The sequence below is a fragment of the Corylus avellana genome, chromosome 1 (genome assembly GCF_965113065.1).
Source record: "Corylus avellana chromosome 1, dhCorAvel1.hap1.2, whole genome shotgun sequence".
In the NCBI taxonomy this organism is placed as follows: domain Eukaryota; kingdom Viridiplantae; phylum Streptophyta; class Magnoliopsida; order Fagales; family Betulaceae; genus Corylus; species Corylus avellana.
In genome coordinates, this window is record NC_142490.1 from 8581416 (window position 1) to 8603265 (window position 21850).

The 21850-nt window shown below is 37.9% G+C and overlaps 2 protein-coding genes across 4 annotated transcripts; both read right to left on the bottom strand.

The window, feature by feature from the left end:
* Nucleotides 1–641: 641 nt before the first annotated feature.
* LOC132168467 (uncharacterized) lies at nucleotides 642–6467 on the bottom strand. The gene is made up of 7 exons (XM_088516381.1): nucleotides 5915–6467; nucleotides 5661–5838; nucleotides 5004–5184; nucleotides 4813–4896; nucleotides 4314–4421; nucleotides 3001–3270; nucleotides 642–835 (listed from the first exon to the last, which is right to left on the bottom strand). The coding sequence occupies exons 1-7, from the start codon at nucleotides 6207–6209 to the stop codon at nucleotides 758–760; spliced, it is 1194 nt and encodes a 397-aa protein (XP_088372507.1). The 5' UTR covers nucleotides 6210–6467; the 3' UTR covers nucleotides 642–757.
* Nucleotides 6468–8744: 2277 nt separating this feature from the next.
* Nucleotides 8745–21081, bottom strand: LOC132171562 (uncharacterized). Of its 3 annotated transcripts, none has more exons than XM_059582919.2 (8): nucleotides 20923–21081; nucleotides 20054–20375; nucleotides 15674–15775; nucleotides 14771–15505; nucleotides 11289–11344; nucleotides 10867–11198; nucleotides 10375–10694; nucleotides 8745–10206 (listed from the first exon to the last, which is right to left on the bottom strand). In XM_059582919.2, exons 2-8 carry the CDS (start codon nucleotides 20243–20245, stop codon nucleotides 8950–8952), a joined length of 2994 nt encoding a protein of 997 aa, XP_059438902.2. In that variant the 5' UTR covers nucleotides 20246–20375; nucleotides 20923–21081; the 3' UTR covers nucleotides 8745–8949. The 3 variants fall into 3 exon arrangements, with proteins under 3 accessions (XP_059438902.2, XP_059438901.2, XP_059438900.2); XM_059582918.2 differs by having other exon boundaries at nucleotides 10375–10691; nucleotides 14771–15511; XM_059582917.2 differs by having other exon boundaries at nucleotides 14771–15511.
* Between the last annotated feature and the right edge of the window lie 769 nt (nucleotides 21082–21850).

The window sequence follows — 21850 nt, forward strand, 5'->3', positions numbered from 1 at the left end:
TGTCCACAAGCAAAATCTGCTCATATCCACCTATGGGCATAGGGCAGGCGGATATTTTTATTAACCACCCAGATCATTCTCTAAAACAAACATGCACACTGGGTTCAAGTTGAAGAAGCACAAAAGAAACATCAAAATCAAAACATCACAGATTGAAACTTTAAGCATAAAAAATAACCTATATATATATAGGTGTGAGAGCAAACAAATATTATCTGCTCCCGCATACCCATATACCAGTATCCTCCTAGGGCAGATATAGCTATATGGGTACTCACCCACCTAGGTTATTAGGCCAAAAGTCCACTCGTATTCCTTACAAGCGGCCGGATACAAGAGGCAGGTAGGTTTCGACTTGCTATACATCTATCAAGCATCTAAAAGGTGATCGATCGATAAGAGAAATATAGTCAAACTTACAAATGACATATTCACAACCTTGTTTTGGCCATAAAATGTACACATTTACACTATAATCAAACAAGGAAAAAATAAAATAAAAAAAGTAATGCTAAGCTTACAAACAAATTTTACAAAAAAACTTTTAAAACATAATGTGACATAACATGAAAGGAAATGAGATAAATTTAACTTTTAAGAAACCTACTCATATTGTGCCACATCATGTTGTAGCACATCATGTTGTGAAATTTATTTTGTAAAACTTGTCTAGCATTTTTCAAAAAAAGGAAAAAAATTACAAAACATAGGGAAAGGACGGGCGGCCTGCAATGTGCTATTTCATGTTCAAAAGCCTTCATGGTATGAGATTCCATATCAACCTTAGCATGTCTTTAAGCATCTCCGAAACCGAAGTAATCTCAACTACCTGTTCCTGATAATTGAATGAGGTCATAAACACGTGAAGGATCATTAAGAAAATATAGAAATAAATGTAAAGAGAAACATATACATTGTTTGCTTAATTAATATGTACTCATCACAAATAATCTACAATGTCAATTACGTTGAAGCTGAATAATTATCCAAATCCTGTGTTGTTGCTTATGATTCGGGTTCTTTGTTGCTTACTCTGTTGTTATATATGATCTTGCTTTTGAAAGTGGGGGTCTTATTTGGGATCTCAAGTTGTAGAATACATTATTTGTCAAATCAGACCCCCACTTCATATGTAGGTACAGGAAGAATACATTACATAATTATCCTAGAGAAAAATGTTGAACATATCTTGTATCTCAAACCTATAGGGGATGATCAGTCAGACCTTCCAAGTCAAACACAATTTTTGATCTACCAATAGATGAACATAGTACATGTATGCATATCAGATTTTCCTCTCCTTACATCAACAGGCGGATAGCAACATCCCCAGTTTTCTTAGGACACAATATGTCCTCACTTTGGAATAAAAACATAGAATGTGTCTCAGTAATTTTAAAGAATCTCTTCTCTTCTCTTGCCTTGACTCGAGACATGATAAAAAAAAAAAATCAATACAAGGTACAGCATAAACCAAAATGTTCAAGAAGAAGATACAATGTCGATAACTAGTGAACTTTGTGTTTCGCTCTTGATACTCTAATGTGGGGTTCAGTTCTGTATAAGCAACTTATAGGAGTACATTAATTCCATGTTAGCGCTTGGTGTTCGAACTTGAGTTAAAATAGCATAGCAGGTGATTAGTAGCAGATGATATTTAAGGCAAATGGAAATTGCCGAGTTGCAGCAAGCCATGAAACGTGGGAGAGCGGACAAAGGTTTCAATTAATTGTACTTTAAAATTTTAGGGTGGTTTTGATTGATTTAATTTTGATTATATGATGATTTAATTTAATTATCATTTCAACTATTATTACAATTTTGAGGGCTCATCAAGAAGGTGATGGAAACTGTTGGTGGTTGGCGGCTGCAACGATTAGATATATGGATAGAGACATGATTGGGAGTTAGAAATCTGATTCAGTTCAATCGAGCTCCTTTGGAAAAGTGGTTACGGAGGTATACTATGGATAGAGACACACTATACAGATTGGTGATAGAGACCAAATATGATGGTATAGAAGGAAGTTGGTGCTCTAAAGAGGTTATAAGGACATTCGGAATGGGAGTTTGGAAACATATAAGAATGGGGCGGGATATGTTTTCCAAATTTGTTAGATTTGAGGTAAGGGATGAGTCAAAGGTTAGTTTTTGGCATGATGTGTGGTGTGGGGATAGTCCATTGAAGATCTCTTATCCGGATTTATTTAGTATTGCTCTGAGAAAAGATGCGTGGGTAGCAGATAACATGCTGGTTCGAGAACAGATTGTTCAATGGAATGTAAATTTTACTAGACTAGTTCAGGTTTGGGAGGTGGAGGTGGAGATGGAGGTGGTAGTATCTTTCTTTGAGAGGTTGTATTCTTTCAAACTAAGACAAGGAGAGGAGGATAGAATGGGTTGGAGTCCTTCCAAAATGACCAAGTTTGAAGTGAAATTGTTTTATCAAAGATGTTAACTAGTCAAAATGATTCATCTTTTCCTTTGAAGAGTATATGGAGAGTCAAGGCTCCTTCACAGGTGGAGTTTATTGTGTAGACAGTAGCATTAGGAAAAATATTGACACTCGATAATTAGATGAATATTGTGGTGATTGGGAGGACAAGTTGGGCAAGGTACAGCTATGGAAGTATAGTAGTATGGAGGTTGGCTCCATTGTGTTTAATGTGGTGTCTTTGGCGAAAGCATAATGCTAAGAGCTTTGAAAATGTAGAGACTTCGGTGACATAGTTGCAGAAGATTATATTCAACACTTTCTATACTAGGATATCTGCGCATCATAGTTTGCTAGTAACTAGTTTTGCAGATTTTTTGAATTTGTATTCTTTTTCTTCATATTAGGGGTTCATTTATACTCTCTATGTACTAGGGTTCTACATCTTTGCATTTAATTAATGATAATGAAATTAATTATATAAAAACAAATAAAAAATAAAACAAGAAAACACAATAAAGCGCAGAAATTATCCACTTAAGAAGCATGAAGATAGACATTACTACCTGTAATAACGAGATGACACTTTTCACCTTCAAATTTATCTCCCTTGAAGCTTCCCCAGTTGAAGTTTTAAAATCAAATCGATCAGCCTCTCTCACCTTCAGCCTCATTGATGGACTTTTATAGGCTTTAGCTACTGTGTGCCAAACCCCCACCACACAATATTTGTTTTCAGAAGACGCATAACCCAGGGGCCATCTCAACCCACCCTTCACATCTGGATCTAGAACTGCAGAATTAATCAGATTTCTAATGTTTTCCAGCTCATCATCCTGAAATAGCAAATGAATTTAGTTTGATCATGAATGTTAGTCTCAGGTATCAAAAATAGCACAAAAAAACTATCTTGAATGGTTAAGCGGATTATTCCCACACCTGTTTTCATTTTTTCTTTTTTAATTTTTTCTCTTCTTCTTTTTTGGTCAGGTTGCTTCATAGCAAACGAAGATTAAAATTAATCTTTCTGATTAAAATTAATCTTTCTAATTAAAACATGTTGAGGGAAGAAATCAAATTTTGAATATGTTTTCCAGTCAATAAGTACCCATAGAACTTACATTTTTTTAAAAAAAAAAAGAAAAAAAAAAAAGTACCCATAAAATTAAAACCTAAACATAAATATGCTTTTCATACACGAGCTTTTCATTTCTTTTCTGATATAAATAGGCATTGACATGCACACATACCCAGACAAACAGACGTAACAATAGATAAATAATAGGGGAAAATACACTTCATTTCTTTTAACATGTGTTTTCAAATTTTCAAGGAATTAGAAGAATTATTTTATCTACTTATTTCATCACATATAAATTGTATAATCTACCATTTTGTTTTTGTAACCTGACACTCAAATTGCTCAAAGGCAACACATGTGATCAATATGCTAGTAAATAATTAATAAATAAAAAAATAGAAGATGTGTCATAATTACATAATCTTTTCCCTGGCTTCCATTTTCAAGTCTTCGTGATTGCAACTAACTTGATTCAAAGAAACCTTACCCTATTTGCATATACCAATTTCTATGTTCATCTAGAGGAAACTTTTTGAAAGAAATTTTGGTGGATTCTGCTAAATTTACCTGCCTGAAGTGACATAAACGCATACATATGTTAAACAATTCAAGATTTTATCACGTTTGTTCTTTTCCAGATAAGGATTCAAAGCATAAAAGCTCTAGTGTAAAGATTCCACCCTCGTATAATTTTTTTAATACCTATTGATATGAGAAGACATGGGGATGAACATGACCAGTTTTTGTGAAATAATGTAAACTGTGAGATATGACAGTGACTATAACAAAGCAACTTACAGTGAGAGATGTTAAGACGCCCTTGTTGTATAGCATCAGCCTTAGGTCTAAACTTTTATCAAGGCACGATACGTCCACGACCATGTGACGCACCGGGTTTAGTTCAACCTACAGAGTTGACATTTCAACATAAGCCTCCAAACAATCGTTATAAACAATTGGAAGGAAATAGTAAAACTGTCAAAATACTGGGGGAGAAAATAAAGTCTGAGACCCCTTTTCTTTTTAGCCAAACATTAGGAGAACCTTACTCCCAGATACCCCCACCCATAATGGATCAAATCCCAAATCTCCACCGTTCAAGGGAAGAGAAATCCACTTTTGGCTTAAAAGGGCAGCAATTTAGGAAAAATAAACCTACTCAACAATTATTCTTATTATGCTCTTTACACTACATTGAGGTATTTGTCACATAAAATTAACAAAACAGGAAAGTGAATAAATCATCAGCTCTCTAACCTAAAACAGAAATGTGCATTGACTTTAAGCTGAAACTTGCCTTATAAAGCTGAAGCTTTTTATGTTCTTTCATCACCCTACATTTGCAAGAAAGAGTTGAATCCGGTTTTGTGGCATCAGACAACTATACAACATGAGAAAATAAATTGAGGAAGTCAGTAGCCAACTGAATCAAAAGAGTAAACAGCGTGAATCTGAACCTAAAAAGCAGAGGTATATAGCAAGAAATACCTTTACATGGTATAAATCTTTCTCCTCTTCGAAATCAACTTCAATCTTTCCAGCAGCTTCCCCCTTGATTTTTTCTATGTCTGAATTAGGAAGATTTGTGTAAAATGTTCTTTTCAATGTTCTCAATGTGGTTTCTGCAGCCAAATCTATTGCGGTAGTTTCCTGGTTGATTGAAGGGCTTCTGCGTGACAAAAGCTAGTATCATTGAAAAGCACGAAAGGCACAACCCAGGTACACACAAGTATACAAGCGGTGCACCAAACTAGAAAGAGGGGAAAAAAAAGTCAAGAAAATTATGAAAACTATGCAAATTAAGATCCAAAGCAGTTGTCTTCATTCCCTCCAAAGACACCACAAAACTTCTATTAGTTCACCACCATCTTCCACACTGATGCATTCTAAGGACTACCGCTCAACCCTCTCCAACAAGCAAAAATGTCTTCTACGCTTCTAGGCATAACCCAAGCTAACCCAACACGACCAAAAATATCACTCTATAAGGCACTCCCAATCTTACAATGGAGTAGAAGATGATCTTAAGACTCCCCACTCATCTTACACATACAGCACAGTATGACATGTTGTTTCCTTTATTCTCAACTAAATTTTCATAGGGTGCCAAAAAATAAAAATAAAATAAAATAAAAAAGAAATTACCCATGAAAAAGAATATTCCCAAATCTAGCAACCAGCGTCGGCTTAACGTTTTCCAACTTTTGGCGAACAGCTTCATTCCGCACATTCTCAAAAGAGGAAAGCAGGTTCGGCAGGACATTGTCTGCAATAGACACCCACGGCTTCGTCACACAATCTCCTCCGACTTGCGCATCCTCAACTAACCAAAACCGGCAAACCCATTATTAATCACCAATTCCAGAGACAAAGCAAAATGACAAAAGACTAACCTTTACCCAGATTCCGGTTCGCCAAAGCAAGGGGTTTTTCCCCGGTTCTTCTCTCAATAGACTCTATGGAAACCGGCTCAAGCTGCACGAAAGATGGAAAGTGGTTATCGTCATCCAAACCAACTGCAAACCAAGTGGATACAGCCCGTTCAGCATAGGTAATCTTTCCGCTTCTATCTCTAACAGATTTGGATGACCTCAAATCAAGATTTCTCCTAAAATCAGGACGAAAAGATTCTGGTATTGGTGAGGGCCTGTAGGAGTCCTTGGACCGCCGCTTGTGTCGGGGAATGTAAGACATGGAAGAAGGGTATAGCAATTACAGAGTAGGCAGAGGGGTGTGGATGATCCGATTTCCGAAGAAGAAACGTTTAGATTTTATAGAGAGCGCAAAAGCTTCAATACTTGCAGGGCAAGTACTTGTGGTACAAGCAATCGAAATTAGACAAATGGAGGAGTGAGTTCTACCACCTTCTGCATGGGATTTGTGTCGTCCAAACTTTGTTGACTTGAGTAGAAGAAAGACAAAAAGAAAAAGAAAGCAGGATTAAAGAAAAGATTAGGGAAATGCATTTTTACTCCGATGAACTGACAGTACTTGTCCTGCAAGACTGAAAAAAGGAAAATGCATTTTAATTCCGATGAACCGACATTTCTTTCCTACTTATTAGTAAAGTAACCGTTGGTGGGTATTTTGGTGGAATAGTCTGTTAGGTATTCTCAATACAAGAGTCATATTTTTATGTAAAATGAATTTTCAAAATTCACCTTTATCTAGTTTAGTTAAGTCATTTTTAAATGTCTCTACATCCAATTAACTATATTTCTATCTATTCTATTAAAATATTATTAAAAGTAAAAAAAGTTTTGAGAAAAAAAGAACATGTGAGAGAAAAAATAGAAAAATATTTGAGAAAAAGAGAACATGAAGAGGAAAAGTAGGAAAATACTTGAGAAAAAAAAAAAACATGTGAGAGAAACAATGAAAAATAATATAGCTCTCTTGAAAAGTGCTGCTACATTTAGTTTTTTTTTTTAGCTCTTCCAATCAAGTATCTATTTTACATTTTTTTTTTTGGCCAATTTAATGTAGGATGTTTTTTAAACATCTGAAAAGCTATTTTAGATAAAAGTAATATTTGGCTCTTCCATAGGAATGCTCTTACGGTGTTAAGTGACGGGTTTAGGGGAAGTTGTGGGTAATATATATATATATATATGAAACATGTTAGAGATCAATATTTTTTTTATATTTAACTTATATTTTCAAAAAAGTCCGATGAAAGTTGTAAATATAGTTCAAGCTATAAATATAGTTGTATTGAATTAATTTAAACAGTTAGTTAGTTAACATTCTTGTTAATATTCTTTTATTTGGAAGTTCAATGTAATCTATATATAAAGTACATTTCATTCTTATTATACAAAGAAGATATTCTCATTGATTCTGTTTTGGTTTCTTGTTCAATGTCTCTCTATTTCTTTCTATTCTCTTTTCCTTTCTTTTCTTCTTCCTCTCGGATTGCTCTGTTCTTCTTCCGCATAATAGAGCTTGCTCTGTTTTTCCTCGTCTTAGGAGAACTTGACAATGCAAAATATTAGGGATCAATAAGTTTTTTATTTTTCTATAAATTTAATAGATCAACCATTGACTTATGTAGAATTCATATAAGTCTATGAAGTTGTTGGTTTGTGTTGTTGGTGGTGTTTTTCCGAGCATTTGTTATCTAGTTTGCATCATATGATATTTTGTCTAAGGAGTAACAAAGCAGTTCCCACAGACCACACCAATTGATGATGCAGTTGATCGCACGGTCAAGCTCAAGCAACATACGCCTGGAAGAGAGAATAAAAATGGTGTGAGACTTTATGGGAACAGGATCCTCTCCAGTCCATTATGGACTGGAGAATATCCAATTCATGGCTAAGATTTCATCTCAGAAATCCTATGGCCACAAATGGGGCACAGATCCCACTAATAAAAATAATAATAAAATATTATTTTAAATTAAAAAAAATAATAAAAATTTAAGAAAAAAAAGAAGAGAAAAAAGAAGGGGTGGCTGGCCACCATAGGTGGTGGCTGGCCACCCCATTTTGGGTAGGGAGCCACCCCCAATGGCCGGCCAGGGGGTGGCCGAACCACCCCCATAGGCCATGGGGGTGGTTCGGCCACCCCCATCTTGCAAAAAGGGAGTGGCCGCACCACCCCCAAGAGCATTGGGGGTGGCCGAAGCCACCCCATGGCCCTTGGGGGTGGCCGCCCCAAGGGCCAAGTTAAAAAAAAAAAAAAAAAAAAAAAAAAAAATGGGTTGGCCCTTGGGGGTGGCCGAACCACCCCCTAGCCGGCCATTGGGGGTGGCTTGAGCCACCCCCTACCCAAACTTATGGTGGCCAGCCACCCCCTTCTTTTTTCTTCTTTTTTTATTAATTTATTTTTTAATTTTTTTAATTTAAAATAATATTTTATTATTATTTTTTTTAATGGGACATGTGTTCTATTTCTAGCCATAGAATTTATGAGAAGAAATCCTTACCATGAACTGGATATTCTCCAGTCCATAATGGACTAGAGAGGATCCTGTTCCGACTTTATGAGGGTATGGAATTAATGCACCAACACATTAATTCCTATTGCTTGATTGGGCTCGTGATTTGGACCTAATTACCCCCGCACAAACCCCGGGATCCCGCCCTGAATTCTCTAACCTGGGCGGGCTGAATGTACATTCATTATATTAATTATTATTATTATTATTATTAATCCCAAATTATGTATCTGTCATCTAACCTAAGAATTCTTTAGACTTTAAGCACCATCATTAAGATTTAAGAGTAAGCCACAACAACGAAAACCCTGCTCTTATATACATTCAACGGTTTATTGGTCCAATCTCGCTCAAAAAAGTAGAACAACAAAGCACGAATCAATCTCTGCATCTACAAATTGATATTGTACAAAACTGTACAGCAGATAGAGATACAAACTTTCCACAACTTCCCCATCAACTCAGCAAGAGTTTTCCTTGCAAAAACCTCCTTCAAGTACTACGATCATCAGATATGGTCTCTTCAGAAGAACCATCACTGTCAATAATTATTACATCATCTGGTTTACAAGCCATGCTTTGTTCAGCCATTCCACTTCTGTTTCTCAATGAGTAGTTGAACCAATGGGTGCTATTTGATGGCTGCATGCCTCTTGTCCTGAAACCACAAAGCCTGCTATGGATTCTGTTTCTTGGTAAAGGGCATGGCTGAGCAAATGATGAGGCAACCACAGATAGATTTGACCCAGCTGACCTTGGAGGAGTGCTAACCACTTCTCTGAGCCAGTGGGGTAAATTAGCTTTTGCTGCAGGACAAGTTATGGGGCCATCAGCTGATGGAGGATTGCCCCTTGGCATAGTCTCCCATTCCAAAAAATTATATGACTCCCAATCATAGTTTACCCCATGAAAATCAGAATAAGGGCCCTTCCATGGGTGACTAAAAGGCCTCTGGAGTTGTCCAGGGTCATTATTTTGAATATAACTTGACCTGAAATATGGCCTATTGGAGACATTACTACCAGCATTACCCTCTGAGTGAGCATATAAATTTCCAAGTGAGAGCTGAGTTTCATCTGTCATATTTTCTCTCCGGATTCCTCTTCTACGACCTGAGAAGTTGAGGTTACAGTTCGATGAATAATTTCTCGTATTTGAATACTTAAACAATGAAGCATGTGTAGCATTCAATAATTTGGATTGTTCCTCCTCCCACCGCTCAGCCAGGTCCCCTGCCACCTTCCATGGTGAAAAGCACAATCTTGGGTCTCTTAACATAGCATCCCAATTGTCCCTTCCATGTCTTCTCACACCTATCCACAGAAAATCCAACTCCTCTTCAGACCACATGATAGTGTTAGGCTTGAAGTCACCATGTACACTGCCTCTTCTATCCAAAGCTTTTGCTCGGCTTACAATGCTGTCAAGCATCAGCCTGTGTCCCAGAGGTGATGACGAACGGTTAGTCAAGGATTCGGGCACAGCATCCTGGACAAATTGTCTTGCTTCACTGATGCAGTTTAACCAGGGCAGAGCGGTGGAAAAGTTGTTGGAGCCAGATCCTCCAATTTTAGACTCAGAGGGTAAGGATAAACCTAGGAGTGGCGATCTATTTGAATCTTGTTTCAGCTGAGTGCTTTCACTTCCCAAATGAAGATGATTTTGTTCTTCTGAAACCATGGAAGCAGTTACCTCAGGCTGCGTAATGGCTAAGCTCAGAACATCAGTGGTTTTGTCCTCTGAAAATAGCTGAAATCAGTTAAAAATACATTTATTTCAATCCCAAATCATATCATCAAGCAAAAAGGAACAAATAATAAGAAATGACCATTTAATGAGATTACCAGACGACAATATGGCATAAGAAAGTACAGCATATGGGTAATAGAAAAGCAACACTTCAAGAACGCAACCTACCTGAAGACATTTAACTTTTGGTGTGTTGTCCATGGAGAACTCAAAAGAAAGTTTATCGTTAATTTTGCAGTTAGCACCACCTCCTTCCATATATATATATGCATCTCCACGTGCCTGCATAGGGTGGGCTGAAGGGGATTTCCCAACTCTCTCATTCATAGAATCCAACAATTCTTGGGGAAGCACTCCATGTAAAGAAGTGGCATCACTTCGGCTTGCAGAGTCCGCGCGCTGAAGAGTTTGTGGTGCAGAACAAATGGATTGCTTTTGAGAATCCAGATCCAAATTAATATTACAACCCTTGGTATTGCATGAATCTGCTATAAGAGCTCTTCTGAATAATTTAGGCAAAAAAGTATGGAAAATCTGTATATAAATGTTCCATAAGAAATAAGGGACAAAAACTGCAGCCTCACAATATGTCAACTAATAAAGCTACTGGCCCAAGAGCATGTTTATATCATGTTGAAAGGGTAAGTAAAGAGATAATACCAGTGGGAGTAAAAGACAGGTTCACATAAGGTAGAGATCCTCCTGTAGTGAAATCAGGTATTACTATTGCTTTCAAACCATCACTTGACACAAGTTGAGGTTCCTCTCTGATGTAGGCCTGCAAAGTTTCAGATTCTTTATCTACAGTTCTGGCTTGAGAGTGCAAGTCTTTAACGGCATTATTTAAAGACATTCCTGTACAATAAATAGGAAGATCTTCTTCGATGTCTATGGCAATCTTGGAGCTCTGACCTAGTACTTGTCCAGCTACAGGTGAGAATTCCTTTGATATATTTTCCCCATCAAGTGGTGGTTCTTTATTGTAAACCAAACTGTTTAGAACAAATTAACAAAGCAATTACAATATTTAATACCAGCAATTCAAATTTTAGCATTAAGTAATAGAGTTTATAAGAAAATACGTCTTGGTTTCAGGAGCATCTCCACCATGAGTCTCTGTAGAATCAACATCTTTTATCTGTCACCAAATCAATGAAATGGGTGATTGCTAAAGTGCATCACAAACATATCGAGTATGCCAGCCTCTTCACAGAAAGGAAAAACAATACAAGAATGCAAAATATTATATATACTTAAGGTCTTAGTTCACAATCAATTATTGGACAGATTCATCCATAGGAAAGCCCTGATACACACACTCACACACAGAAAAAATCAAAGTACTTTAGTCAATCTAGTTTTTTTGGTAAGTGCTTTAGTCAATCTAGTTACTAAAACCAAAGCGGATAGCATTAATGAATAATCACATATGAAACTTAACCATGGTACCAATTGTACAATGTCCATGTCCCCAACAGAGATGCACTGCTCAAGGAGAGGACAAAGGATAAACTGGACAGAAAGAGAAGGGGGGGTCAGATTCTAACTTCTACAGATCCCATGTTATGCAGCTTGTTAGAAGAGTTAGGGTTTGAGTCATTAGGGTTTTGGGGGTATTTTAGTCTTTATGGTATTTCCCTAATCCTATATAATAGGATGCCTGTATTAGGTTAACATAAGTTGAATAATATAAAAGCTTCCGCCTTTTGTGTCTAAACCGTTCATACAAACTATAACATGGTATCAGAGCTTGTTTCGATTCTTGGGTAGTTAAGTTTTCAACTTGGTGGCCGCAATGCCCGTGTGGGCTAACCCACACGGGCAGTACCTTCAAAGAGCTCCGTAGAGCTGTTTTGTTCTTGTTTTAGGGTGACCGAAACTCCTTCTGGGGAAAAAAAAAATATATATATATATTTTGTTTGTTTTTGATGTTCTGTGATGCTGGCCGGATGGTTCTGTGGTGGTTTTCTGTCTTGTCTGAAGTGGCCGGAGTATTCTGTGGTGGCCGGAAAAGTTGCAGCGGCCATCGGAAAAAAAAAAAAAAAAAAAAAATTCCGACGATTTGATGTTTTTGGTGTTGAAACGTTACTGTGTGGCCCTCTATTGATTCTGTAGTTGCTGCTGTTGAAGTGGTCGGAGTGTTCTGTCTTCTCCGGCAAGTTCCGGCGAGCTCCAGCAAGTCTCCGGCAAAGGTCCGGCGAGCCTCCAGTGACTGTTTCTGTTCTGTTTTTCAGTGTTTTTAGGTACTGCCGGCCAGTTCTGTTTGTTTCCGGCCAGTTTTGAAGCCCCGACAAAGTTCCGGCGTATTTCCAGTGAAGCTCCAGCGAATTTTTTGTTTTGTTTTTCCAGTATCTGTTTTCCGGCGAATCTTGTTGGTTAATCATGTGAAAATTTGTTGTTTGTTTGTTGTTTGTGATTGATGTATCCGACCGGCCTTGGATTCTCCGGCGAGAACCGATCAAGTGATCATTGCATCCGACCGGCCTTGGTGTTTTTCGGTGAGAACCGATCAAATGGTTGTTCAAGTTACCAACGAGTTTTCGACCGGCGTTGAAGTTTTATTTAATTAACTTGTGTGGTCCAAGCAGTTCCAGCTTGAGGGGGAGTGTTAGAATATGTTTTCTAGTTGTTTTTCGTTTGCTTGTATCTTCCAAGCTGGATTCATATGATGTATATGCTCCAGCTTGAGGGGGAGTGTTAGAAGAGTTAGGGTTTGAGTCATTAGGGTTTTGGGGGTATTTTAGTCTTTATGGTATTTCCCTAATCCTATATAATAGGATGCCTGTATTAGGTTAACATAAGTTGAATAATATAAAAGCTTCCGCCTTTTGTGTCTAAACCGTTCATACAAACTATAACACAGCTAAAGTTCACGTAGGGATAGGACAACAAGGTATACCCATGTGCCATGATGCACTAGGACAATTAGTGGTTCACTGTTCAACGCCACAGTTCACTTTGGAATGCTTATGGGTCAGTTTGGTGTGTGTATATATACATATATACTACAAACGTGAAATTTGTGGTTCATCTTTGGAAAAGGCTATGCTCCTATGCTTGGTAATGTGCCAGGGCGACGACTGATTGTTCACTATTTGGTGTTCGTGCGAGTGTGCAAGGATAAACTATGATTGGACACTATCCCATCAAGATTGATAGTCTCACCTCTTTGAACATGCATGGATGAGCTTTTGTAATTGTCAGATTAGGATAAATTTTATAAGAGTAAAAATACATAACTCTTCTTTATAAATAATAACAGTGTGTAGGTTAATTAGAAAAATATCCTACCACTTATTTTCATCTACATGATATCAGAGCCCTGGCTTGAATACTAATAAAATAAACCTATACTTTGTTTTTCTCTCTTTTTTTCCTTCACCAGCTTCACTTCCTTATTCTTACCTTTACTGTCCCGTTTACTTCTCACATTTACCATCCCCTTCTACCGTGCATACCATCTCTCCTAAAGGTTCATAGACCTTCATGCTCTTAGGTGAGACTAAGCCCCTGTCAATAGCTCAGGATGCCAATTACGGCGCCCACACGGTGGTAGTTGTGTTGCCTTCATTCGTTGAAAGAAAGCAGAAGATCTGAAAGTATGGCTACTGTATTGATTGAATGCGACTGTTTCAAAATCACCAATTTCCTGTTTCATGATCCACTTCCAATCACTAATCTCTTACTTTATTGAAATTAATCCTTACCAATGACACTCCCATCACCAGAAAATCTTCTCCAGGTCTATACTCCCTGAGACTTCAAGCTGAAAACTGCAACATGGTGATGCAACCCAGCATATGCAAACATAAATATATTAGCATGCTTACGTTGTTTTTATATCCAATTGTCTCTCAATTATTAATGTTACCCTAGTAAGAGCCTAGCTCCAATTTACAACGCACAGATGTACTCTTAAGAAATGTGCTCCCCCACTTCTATCTTGAAATCCACAAATGCTGCTTATTTGTTATACAACCTAGGGTAATAACAATAATTTGTCAAAAGCATCAAGTCAATGGGATTCACATAAAGAAACAATTTTGAAATAGTCCTGAATAGGTTTATATCTAGCATCCAGAACTCACATTAACTAATAACGTGTGAGAGACAAAGCCCAAATGGGAAACTAAGAAATCCAATCACTTTATTAACTCAAATATCTGCAGTGGATTATACCTATTTCCTAAGAACCCTTCCTATTACCTACTCTGCTGATGGCATTAACACTAGCAAGAGAGAGCAAAGTCTAATTGACTAGGCCCATATCCTTTAAAAAAAAAAAAAGGACTTGCTCCATATCCTCCCATCCTTTTAACTAAACAATGCCAGACCAGGCAGGCAAACATATGATCTCAAGAATATATCACATGTACTGGTAATATATTAGTTAAATTAGAGCATCTCAAAAATATATATAAATCTATATTAAAACTGATGAATCTATGCTACAGAAATAACCAGAAACTTAATTAGCATTCTTTTCAATTTGTTGGTATCAAGTGAAGAACCCAACACAGTTTAGAACCATGCCAAGAAGCCTTTAGAAAGACAGAGGACTTACTTTATCTTTATTTTGGCAATACGAATGCCTCGAATCTGGAACCTCCTTTGATTGGATAATATCTGCTGCATGATCCACCAAGCAGGCTTTATTGAATGTTGCTTGGCCATGGGCATTACCATTTGCACAGTTACTCCATTTGCTGAACAACGTACACTTTTTTTCCTCAAACAGTGATTTTCCTTGTGTATTACCGCCATCCATTTCCTTTTTTCTTTTATATCTTCGACTGAACGTAATAAATGAAGTGGTCAGTTTGGTTGGCGCAACAGCATCACTACAGTTACTGAACTTAGCTTTACAGCGTAAGTCAGTGTCTTCCAAATTTGACAATTTTAACCCAGATGAAACATCATCACATGCAAAGCTGCACTTCGTCCCGAAAGAAGATTTCAAGCTAACAAAGTCTGAACACTTTTCAGTGTCCAGACTCATTGACTTAGAGAGTAATATCCCTTCAGAATAATTATGATCACATGCAGTGCTGGAATTAACATTTGAACATGAAACCATCTGAATGTGACCAAACTTATTGTCCGAAACTATATCCTCAGAAGATGGGCCAGCAGTGTCCTTTCCAGAACCCTCACCAGGACTTCTCATCAGAGATTTATTAGAGCTAACCGTCATTTCACTTGAGTCATATCCTTCAATGTTCTTCTTTGCCTTTAGTCTACTTGATTTTCGGAGCGGCTGAGATGTCGAAGAATCCTTTTGTATAATACTACCGCAACACTGCCTCTTCCATGAGAAATACACATTCAGAGAGAATAGAGAGAGTGGGGGTGGGGTGGAGGGGAAAGAGAAGGCATGTCACATCATTAGCCAAACATTGAATGTTGCATCATTAATTAAGCATTGCTAACAAACACCATTTTAGCTTTTAGTAAAAATTAGCAATACCTTAAGGGACTTATTTATGCATTGAGGATGATATGATTGATTGCATCCATCACAGTATAAGAGGTTACCCCTCTCACCACATGCAGCACATTCAAGAGATCCCTGCATGAATTTGAACAATGGGCAGAGTAAGGGGCAATTAACTATGGAATTGGAAAAGATAAAAGAGAACATTTGTCAAAAATAATTAAGGGACACTTCTAATTAGCAATCAAAATCATATGATCAAGACTGAGATGAGAACTTATCATTTTTTTTTTTGATAAGTAATAATGCATAAAAAAGCGTAGAGGGGCGCAACCCAAGTACACAGGTAGTATACAAGAGAGCGCCTAAGTAGAGGAGAAAAAAGAAGAGAACATAAAGAGAAAATCAGAAAAGCTGATCACTAAAGGAGCAAGCCAGCCTGTAGTCCATGTGAATAAAGTGTACAAAAAGAAATGAATAAGGTCCTCAAGATTCCTCGACACATCCTCGAAGCATCTCCCATTCCTTTCCTTCCAGAGGCACCAAAGAAGACAAAGGGGAGCCATTTGAAGAGCATAATAGAAAAGTTATGATCTGTAGAGCCATCAAGTTAGCAGAGGCAACAATCATTTGAAGTAAATAAGTGAAACAGAAGTACATAATAGAAAAAAAAAAAAAAAAAAAAAAAAAAAGAGCAAGATAGTCGACGGAAAATTCTGTTTGCTTACAGGAATTTACAGGAATCTAAATTGAAACTCATCCCCCCCATCCCCCCAAAAAAAAGAATCCCTCTCCCTTTCCCATTCCCCGAAAACGTATGTGGCATGGTCCCCCAACCAAAATACCAATCTCCATGCATAGAGGGGGATGGAGATTGGATTTTTGGATGGGAGACCACACCAATCCGTATGGATTCAAACTCCTTTTTAATAAGTGAGGTTCAACACGTGGAATATTTTTAATTTAAATGGGGGGTGAGAATTGATGGAGTCGAGGTTCGATCCCATGACCTTTGACTCTAATACCATGTTAAATCACCAGTAGTCCAAAAAACTTAAGCTAATAGAAAAAGGTAAATTTAATCACTTAATCATTACTTTAACAGGGGGAATGGGAAGGAGATAAGGAGATGATGAATTGAATTACTCGTCAACATGAGGACTGGTGTGCTACTCAGCTTCTAGAGGGGCATCCATAGGCCCAATTCGGATTGTGACATAAGGTATTTATGGGAGGAGCTGGCAGGCATGCTTGGTGGAACTTCTTGTGGTGCATTGGGGGAGACTTCAACATCACCCATTTTCCTAGTGAAAGATTGGGTGAAGCGCACTTTTGTCCGGCCATGATGGATTTCTTTGATTTTATTTTTGAGCAGGACCTCGTGGACACCCCCCTTTGTAGGAGGAAATTTTACGTGGTCAAACAACAGGGATCCTCCTTTTTTTTTATAGGTAATATCAAGAAAGCTTTATAAAAAGCGTAGGCGTCCCAAGCATATAGGAAGTATACAAAAAGGACACAGAAAGTAAAAAGAGTCAAAAAAAAACAAAAAACAAGAAAGAACAGGAAAAGAACCCGTAGAACCCAACACCCACAAGAGCACAACAACTGCCAAACTGACCCATAAAAACTCACCATCCCAAGGGACTAAACCCGAAACCCTCCCACCCGTAGGGGAAACCAACGCTACCGCTCACGAGCCTTGCCTTTCCTTCGCCGATTGGAAGCATCGCCATAATTAACGGAGCTCTTCAAATTGAACAACTCCCTTTTGCCTTTAGACTTGGCCCGAGCAACCTTCACCTCCCGCTGAAAGTTCACTTCCCATAGGGATCCTCCTTATGGGTCAAGAGCAGACAGGTTTCTTGTCTCTCATTGGGAAGCCAAGTTTCCTGATTTGTCTCAAAGAAGGTTGCCTAGATTTTTCCCAAACCATCTTCCCATTCTCTTTGATTGTGGCGGTGTTCAACGTAGCAGAAGATACTTTAAGTTAGAGAACATGTTGTTAAAGGCCGAAGTGTTTGCAAATAGGGTGAAATGGTGGACTTCTTATCATTTTCAATGCGCCTTGAGCTTCATTTTGACTCGTAAACTCAAGGCATTGAAAGCTGACTTGAGAGTCTAGAACAAACATGTGTTTGGTAATGTTGAGACCTAAAAAATGATTCTTTTGGAGGTTTAGCCAAGGCTTAGCTCAGGAACCAAATTACGGGTTCTTGATGGTTTGGAGGAGGTGAGAGCTTTATGTGATGAAGAGAGGTAGAGGAAAAACATAGTAATTAGTGATCTGGAGAGGGCTATCTTATTGGAGGAGGTGATTTGGAGGTAAAAGTCAATGGCACTTTGGTTAAGAGAGGGGGGCAAATGCACGAAGTGAATAGGAGAAACAACTCTATTGAGATGTTGTTGGTAAATGGCTCAGTCTCTTCCGACCAAACTGAGATCAGGATTCTATGATGGTTTGTTTACTGAATAGTTTAATTGGCAGCCCGATGGCCTTGCTTTTGATTCCATTGATGAGGAGGAGGCTTATTGGTTAGAGAGACCATTTGAGGAACAATAAGGTGACACGCCATGATGGCTTTATACTATGGCATTTTTCAAAGTTTGCTGGAATGTGATCAAAGCATACATTATGGGGGTGTTCCTTGATTTTCACACCAAAAACACCACTTTCATTGCTCGTATTCCAAAAAAAATCCAGGGCTATTGATGTTAAGGACTTTCGACCCATTAGTCTTGTGAGTGGAGTGTACAATATTATTACCAAAGTCCTAGCCGACAAGTTGAGAAGGGTTGTGGAGAGGATCATCTCGAAGCCTCAAAACACATTTGTCAGAGGTAGGCAAATCCTTGGTTCAGTGTTTATAACTATTAAAGTATTCATTAAATAATTAAATTTACCTCTTCTTATGAGCTTAAATTTTTAGGACAAGTGGTAATTTAACAATAGCTAATGAATGTTTGGATAGTAGGGTCAAATATGGTGAATCGGGGATGATTTTCAAATTGGACATTGAGTAGGCCTACGATCAAGTCAATTAGGAGTTCTTGTTGTATTTGTTGAGGGGGTGAGATTTTGGGAAGAAATGACGTTATTGGATACTGCATTGTATTTCTTCGGTGCGATTTTCTATTTTGGTGAATGGTAATCCTTTTGGTTTCTTTAATAGTTCCCGTGATTTAAGACAGGAAGATCCTTTGTCTCCATTGCTGATTGTCACCATCATGGAGGCTTAAGCAGAATGCTTTTTGCCCCTGTTAATGGGGTCTTCTTCCAGGTTTTTCTGTGGAGTCTAGGAACTTTGGTGTACTTAACATTACACATCACCTGTTTACCAATGATACTTTGATTTTCTGCAGGGATAATTGAGACCACCCCCGCTATATGTGTGATATATTTTTATGCTTTGGAGCTACCTCTAGGTTGAGAATTAAGCTGGCTAAGTCGGAATTCGTTCTTCGCGGCAACATCAATAATGCTGATGGTTTGGTAGGTTTTCTAGGATGCAAGGTCTCTTCTTTGCATTTGAAGTACCATTGGGAGCTTCTTTTAAGGCCAAATCTATTTGGGATGGTGTTATTGAGAAGATTGAGCGTCGTTTGGCTGGCTAGAAGATGATGTATTTGTCTGAGGGTGGAAGGATTACCTTGATCAAGAGCACCCTTTCCAATTTGCCTAAATATTTAATGTCTCTCCTCCCTTTCCTTGCAGGTGTTGCATCGATATTTTTTATGGGGTGGGATAAGAGAAGAATTCAAATTTCACTTAGTGAATTGGTTCAAGGTTTATTCTCCAATCTCTAAGGCAGGGTTGAGGATTCAAAACTTGCTTTTGTTCAACCGTGCTCTTTTGGGGAAGTGGCTATGGCGCTATATGCTTAAGAGAGAGGCTTTATGGAGAATCGTAGTGGGGTCTAAATATGGCAGCTCTAGGGGTGGGTGGTGTTCTAGTGACCCTCATGGGACACATAGGGTAGGGTTGTGGAAAAATGTCATGAGGGGTTGGGGGGATTTCTCTAGTCATACCAGATTTAATGCAGGATTGTCTTCATATTTCTAGTTTTTATGATTTTTTTGAACTTTTTTCTTTTTTTATTAGGTATTTCGCTTGTATACTTCATTTGTACTTGGGTTGCACCCTTTCTCATTTTAATGAATTTCAATTACTAATCAAAACATAGAAGCAAAATCAACGGTAAACAGTATTGTTTCCATATACCAGTCAGGATTGAGATTAATCACTACATGTTATAAATTAGATTTATACTAAAGAAAAAGTTTAGTTCATGCCAACAATCGATGCAGTAAATCAACAATACAAGTGCAAGACATAAGGTGCTAATGATGGCATGTTAGGGTACTCCATTACACAATAAATAAGAAAGGTTTACAGGGTCTCCAGAATCTCACTGATGAATTTCCTTCATGATTTTCTGATATCTGCTCATCACTCAGCGCACCATGTTTATCTGCTGGGGTGGCTAAAGGAGTGTCATTTGGACGTCCCAAAAGTGCATCACACCCACTATTGCCATGGGCAAGGCCATTTCTTGAAGATGGCCGCTTTCGCTTGTATGTTAAAACCACTTTGCTGCTAGACATTGAAGCTTTCAAGAACTCTTGCCCAGTGCAGAGATCTATGGCCTTAAGTAACTCAGAAATCAGACAAAGAAAATATTTGCTTCTCTCATATGGGAAAAATTATTCGAGCTTATTTTTACAGTCCCATCACCTGCAAAGATAAAAGCTTCCTCATAAATTAAGAGGTAATAAAGAACAAATAGATAATGAAATAGCTAAACAAGAAATTAAAAGACAAGACCAGCAAACACACACAGAGACAAAGACACGGAGTAGAAATCAACCAATCTTGAATTAAAAGCAACAAAAACAAGATATGATCAAAATCAACAGCAATTATTTGACAAATGTGATGATTCGTGGTCTTTTTCATAGCTAAAAGCCATTCTTCTTACCACTTTTTTTTTTTTTTTTTTTAATCTTTTCACAGATTTTTCACCTCTGACCCAAAAAAATACTCCATTTAGTAGGCAAGCATGAAAAGGAAAAAAAAAAAAAAAAACCACAGAAAATTACTCAACCAAAACCAAGCAAGCACAATACTTTAACTACCCATTATTTTTCTTTGGCAGCCAAACTCAGGAGCAACAAAGATAATGTGCAATCCTAAGAAATGCGATAAATTAATATATTCTTTTACATAATATTATCCAACAACTTGCTGAAAGGAGGAGGAGGAAAAAGGAGAACGATCGAACCAGAGAGGCAGCGACGAGCGAAACGAAGGCGTCTCTCTCTCTCTCTCTCTCTCTCTCTCTCTCTCTCTCGTTCTTTCTCTTTCGGTGTCGGAGAATGCGTTTTGCTTTCTGGGGGGTGGTGCTTAGTTATATAAAGGAGAGAGCGTTTTACATTTTGGCAGTGGGAGTGGGAAGAAGTGATTTGAGGCAAAGAAACGTCTTTATTTTTAGCATTTCTCGACGTCGCTGTCGTTTTGCAGCAGTGGAGCAGAAGCAGGGCATTGGCTGTGTCAGGCGGGTCCTACCGGCCCCTTCTATTCCCCTGTCTCAATTTCCTACGTGCGGACCAACGCTGATAAGAACAGCTGGCGTAGCGACACGTGAGAGTCGAGACTCACCCTGGGATGCCACCTCATCATTCCCTCTAGAATCTAGGGTTTACTAGTATCTTGGAAGGGGACAAAAATTCCTTTCAATTGTTTTTCTTACATATATATATATATATATATTTTTAATATAACTATTAAAAACAGACATAAATTTCAGAAATTTTTCCAATTAAGCTTTTAATTTTGCCATGCGTTCTATAACATGGAAAAAATATATGTTTTTTTAATTAGCATGTGAGAATCATTTAATTTTTTTTTTTTTACATCATATAATTTTTTTTAAGGAAAAAATACATTTTATCCTTCGAATTTATACACCTCTATTGATTCTAGCTCCCACCTTTGGGCCGGGGGTGGCTGGGCCACCCACAACTAACTGAAATGGGTGTGACGAGCCACCCCATGACCTAATGGGAGTGGAGCCACCCCCCTTTTTTTTTTTTCTTCAGTTTATATATATATATATATAGGGACATTTTGGGTAATTTTGAAATATCATAGGGGCAATTTTGGTACTTAAAGGCCACGTGAGACCCACGTGACTATCAAAAAAGACGAAA

What these genes read in the sequence shown, in the direction of transcription:
- LOC132168467 (XM_088516381.1), bottom strand. Translation starts at nt 6,209, where the DNA reads ATGTCTTACATTCCCCGACACAAGCGGCGGTCCAAGGACTCCTACAGG. An exon ending in AAGATTTATACCATGTAAAG is followed by an intron (nt 4,897 to 5,003) that starts GTATTTCTTGCT and finishes CATGTTGTATAG; the next exon opens with TTGTCTGATGCCACAAAACC. An exon ending in GCGTCTTAACATCTCTCACT is followed by an intron (nt 3,271 to 4,313) that starts GTAAGTTGCTTT and finishes TTGCTATTTCAG; the next exon opens with GATGATGAGCTGGAAAACAT.
- LOC132171562 (XM_059582917.2), bottom strand. Translation starts at nt 20,245, where the DNA reads ATGTCTAGCAGCAAAGTGGTTTTAACATACAAGCGAAAGCGGCCATCT. An exon ending in ATCATGAAGGAAATTCATCA is followed by an intron (nt 15,776 to 20,053) that starts GTGAGATTCTGG and finishes AAATTCATGCAG; the next exon opens with GGATCTCTTGAATGTGCTGC. An exon ending in ATTGCCAAAATAAAGATAAA is followed by an intron (nt 11,345 to 14,770) that starts GTAAGTCCTCTG and finishes ATTTGGTGACAG; the next exon opens with ATAAAAGATGTTGATTCTAC.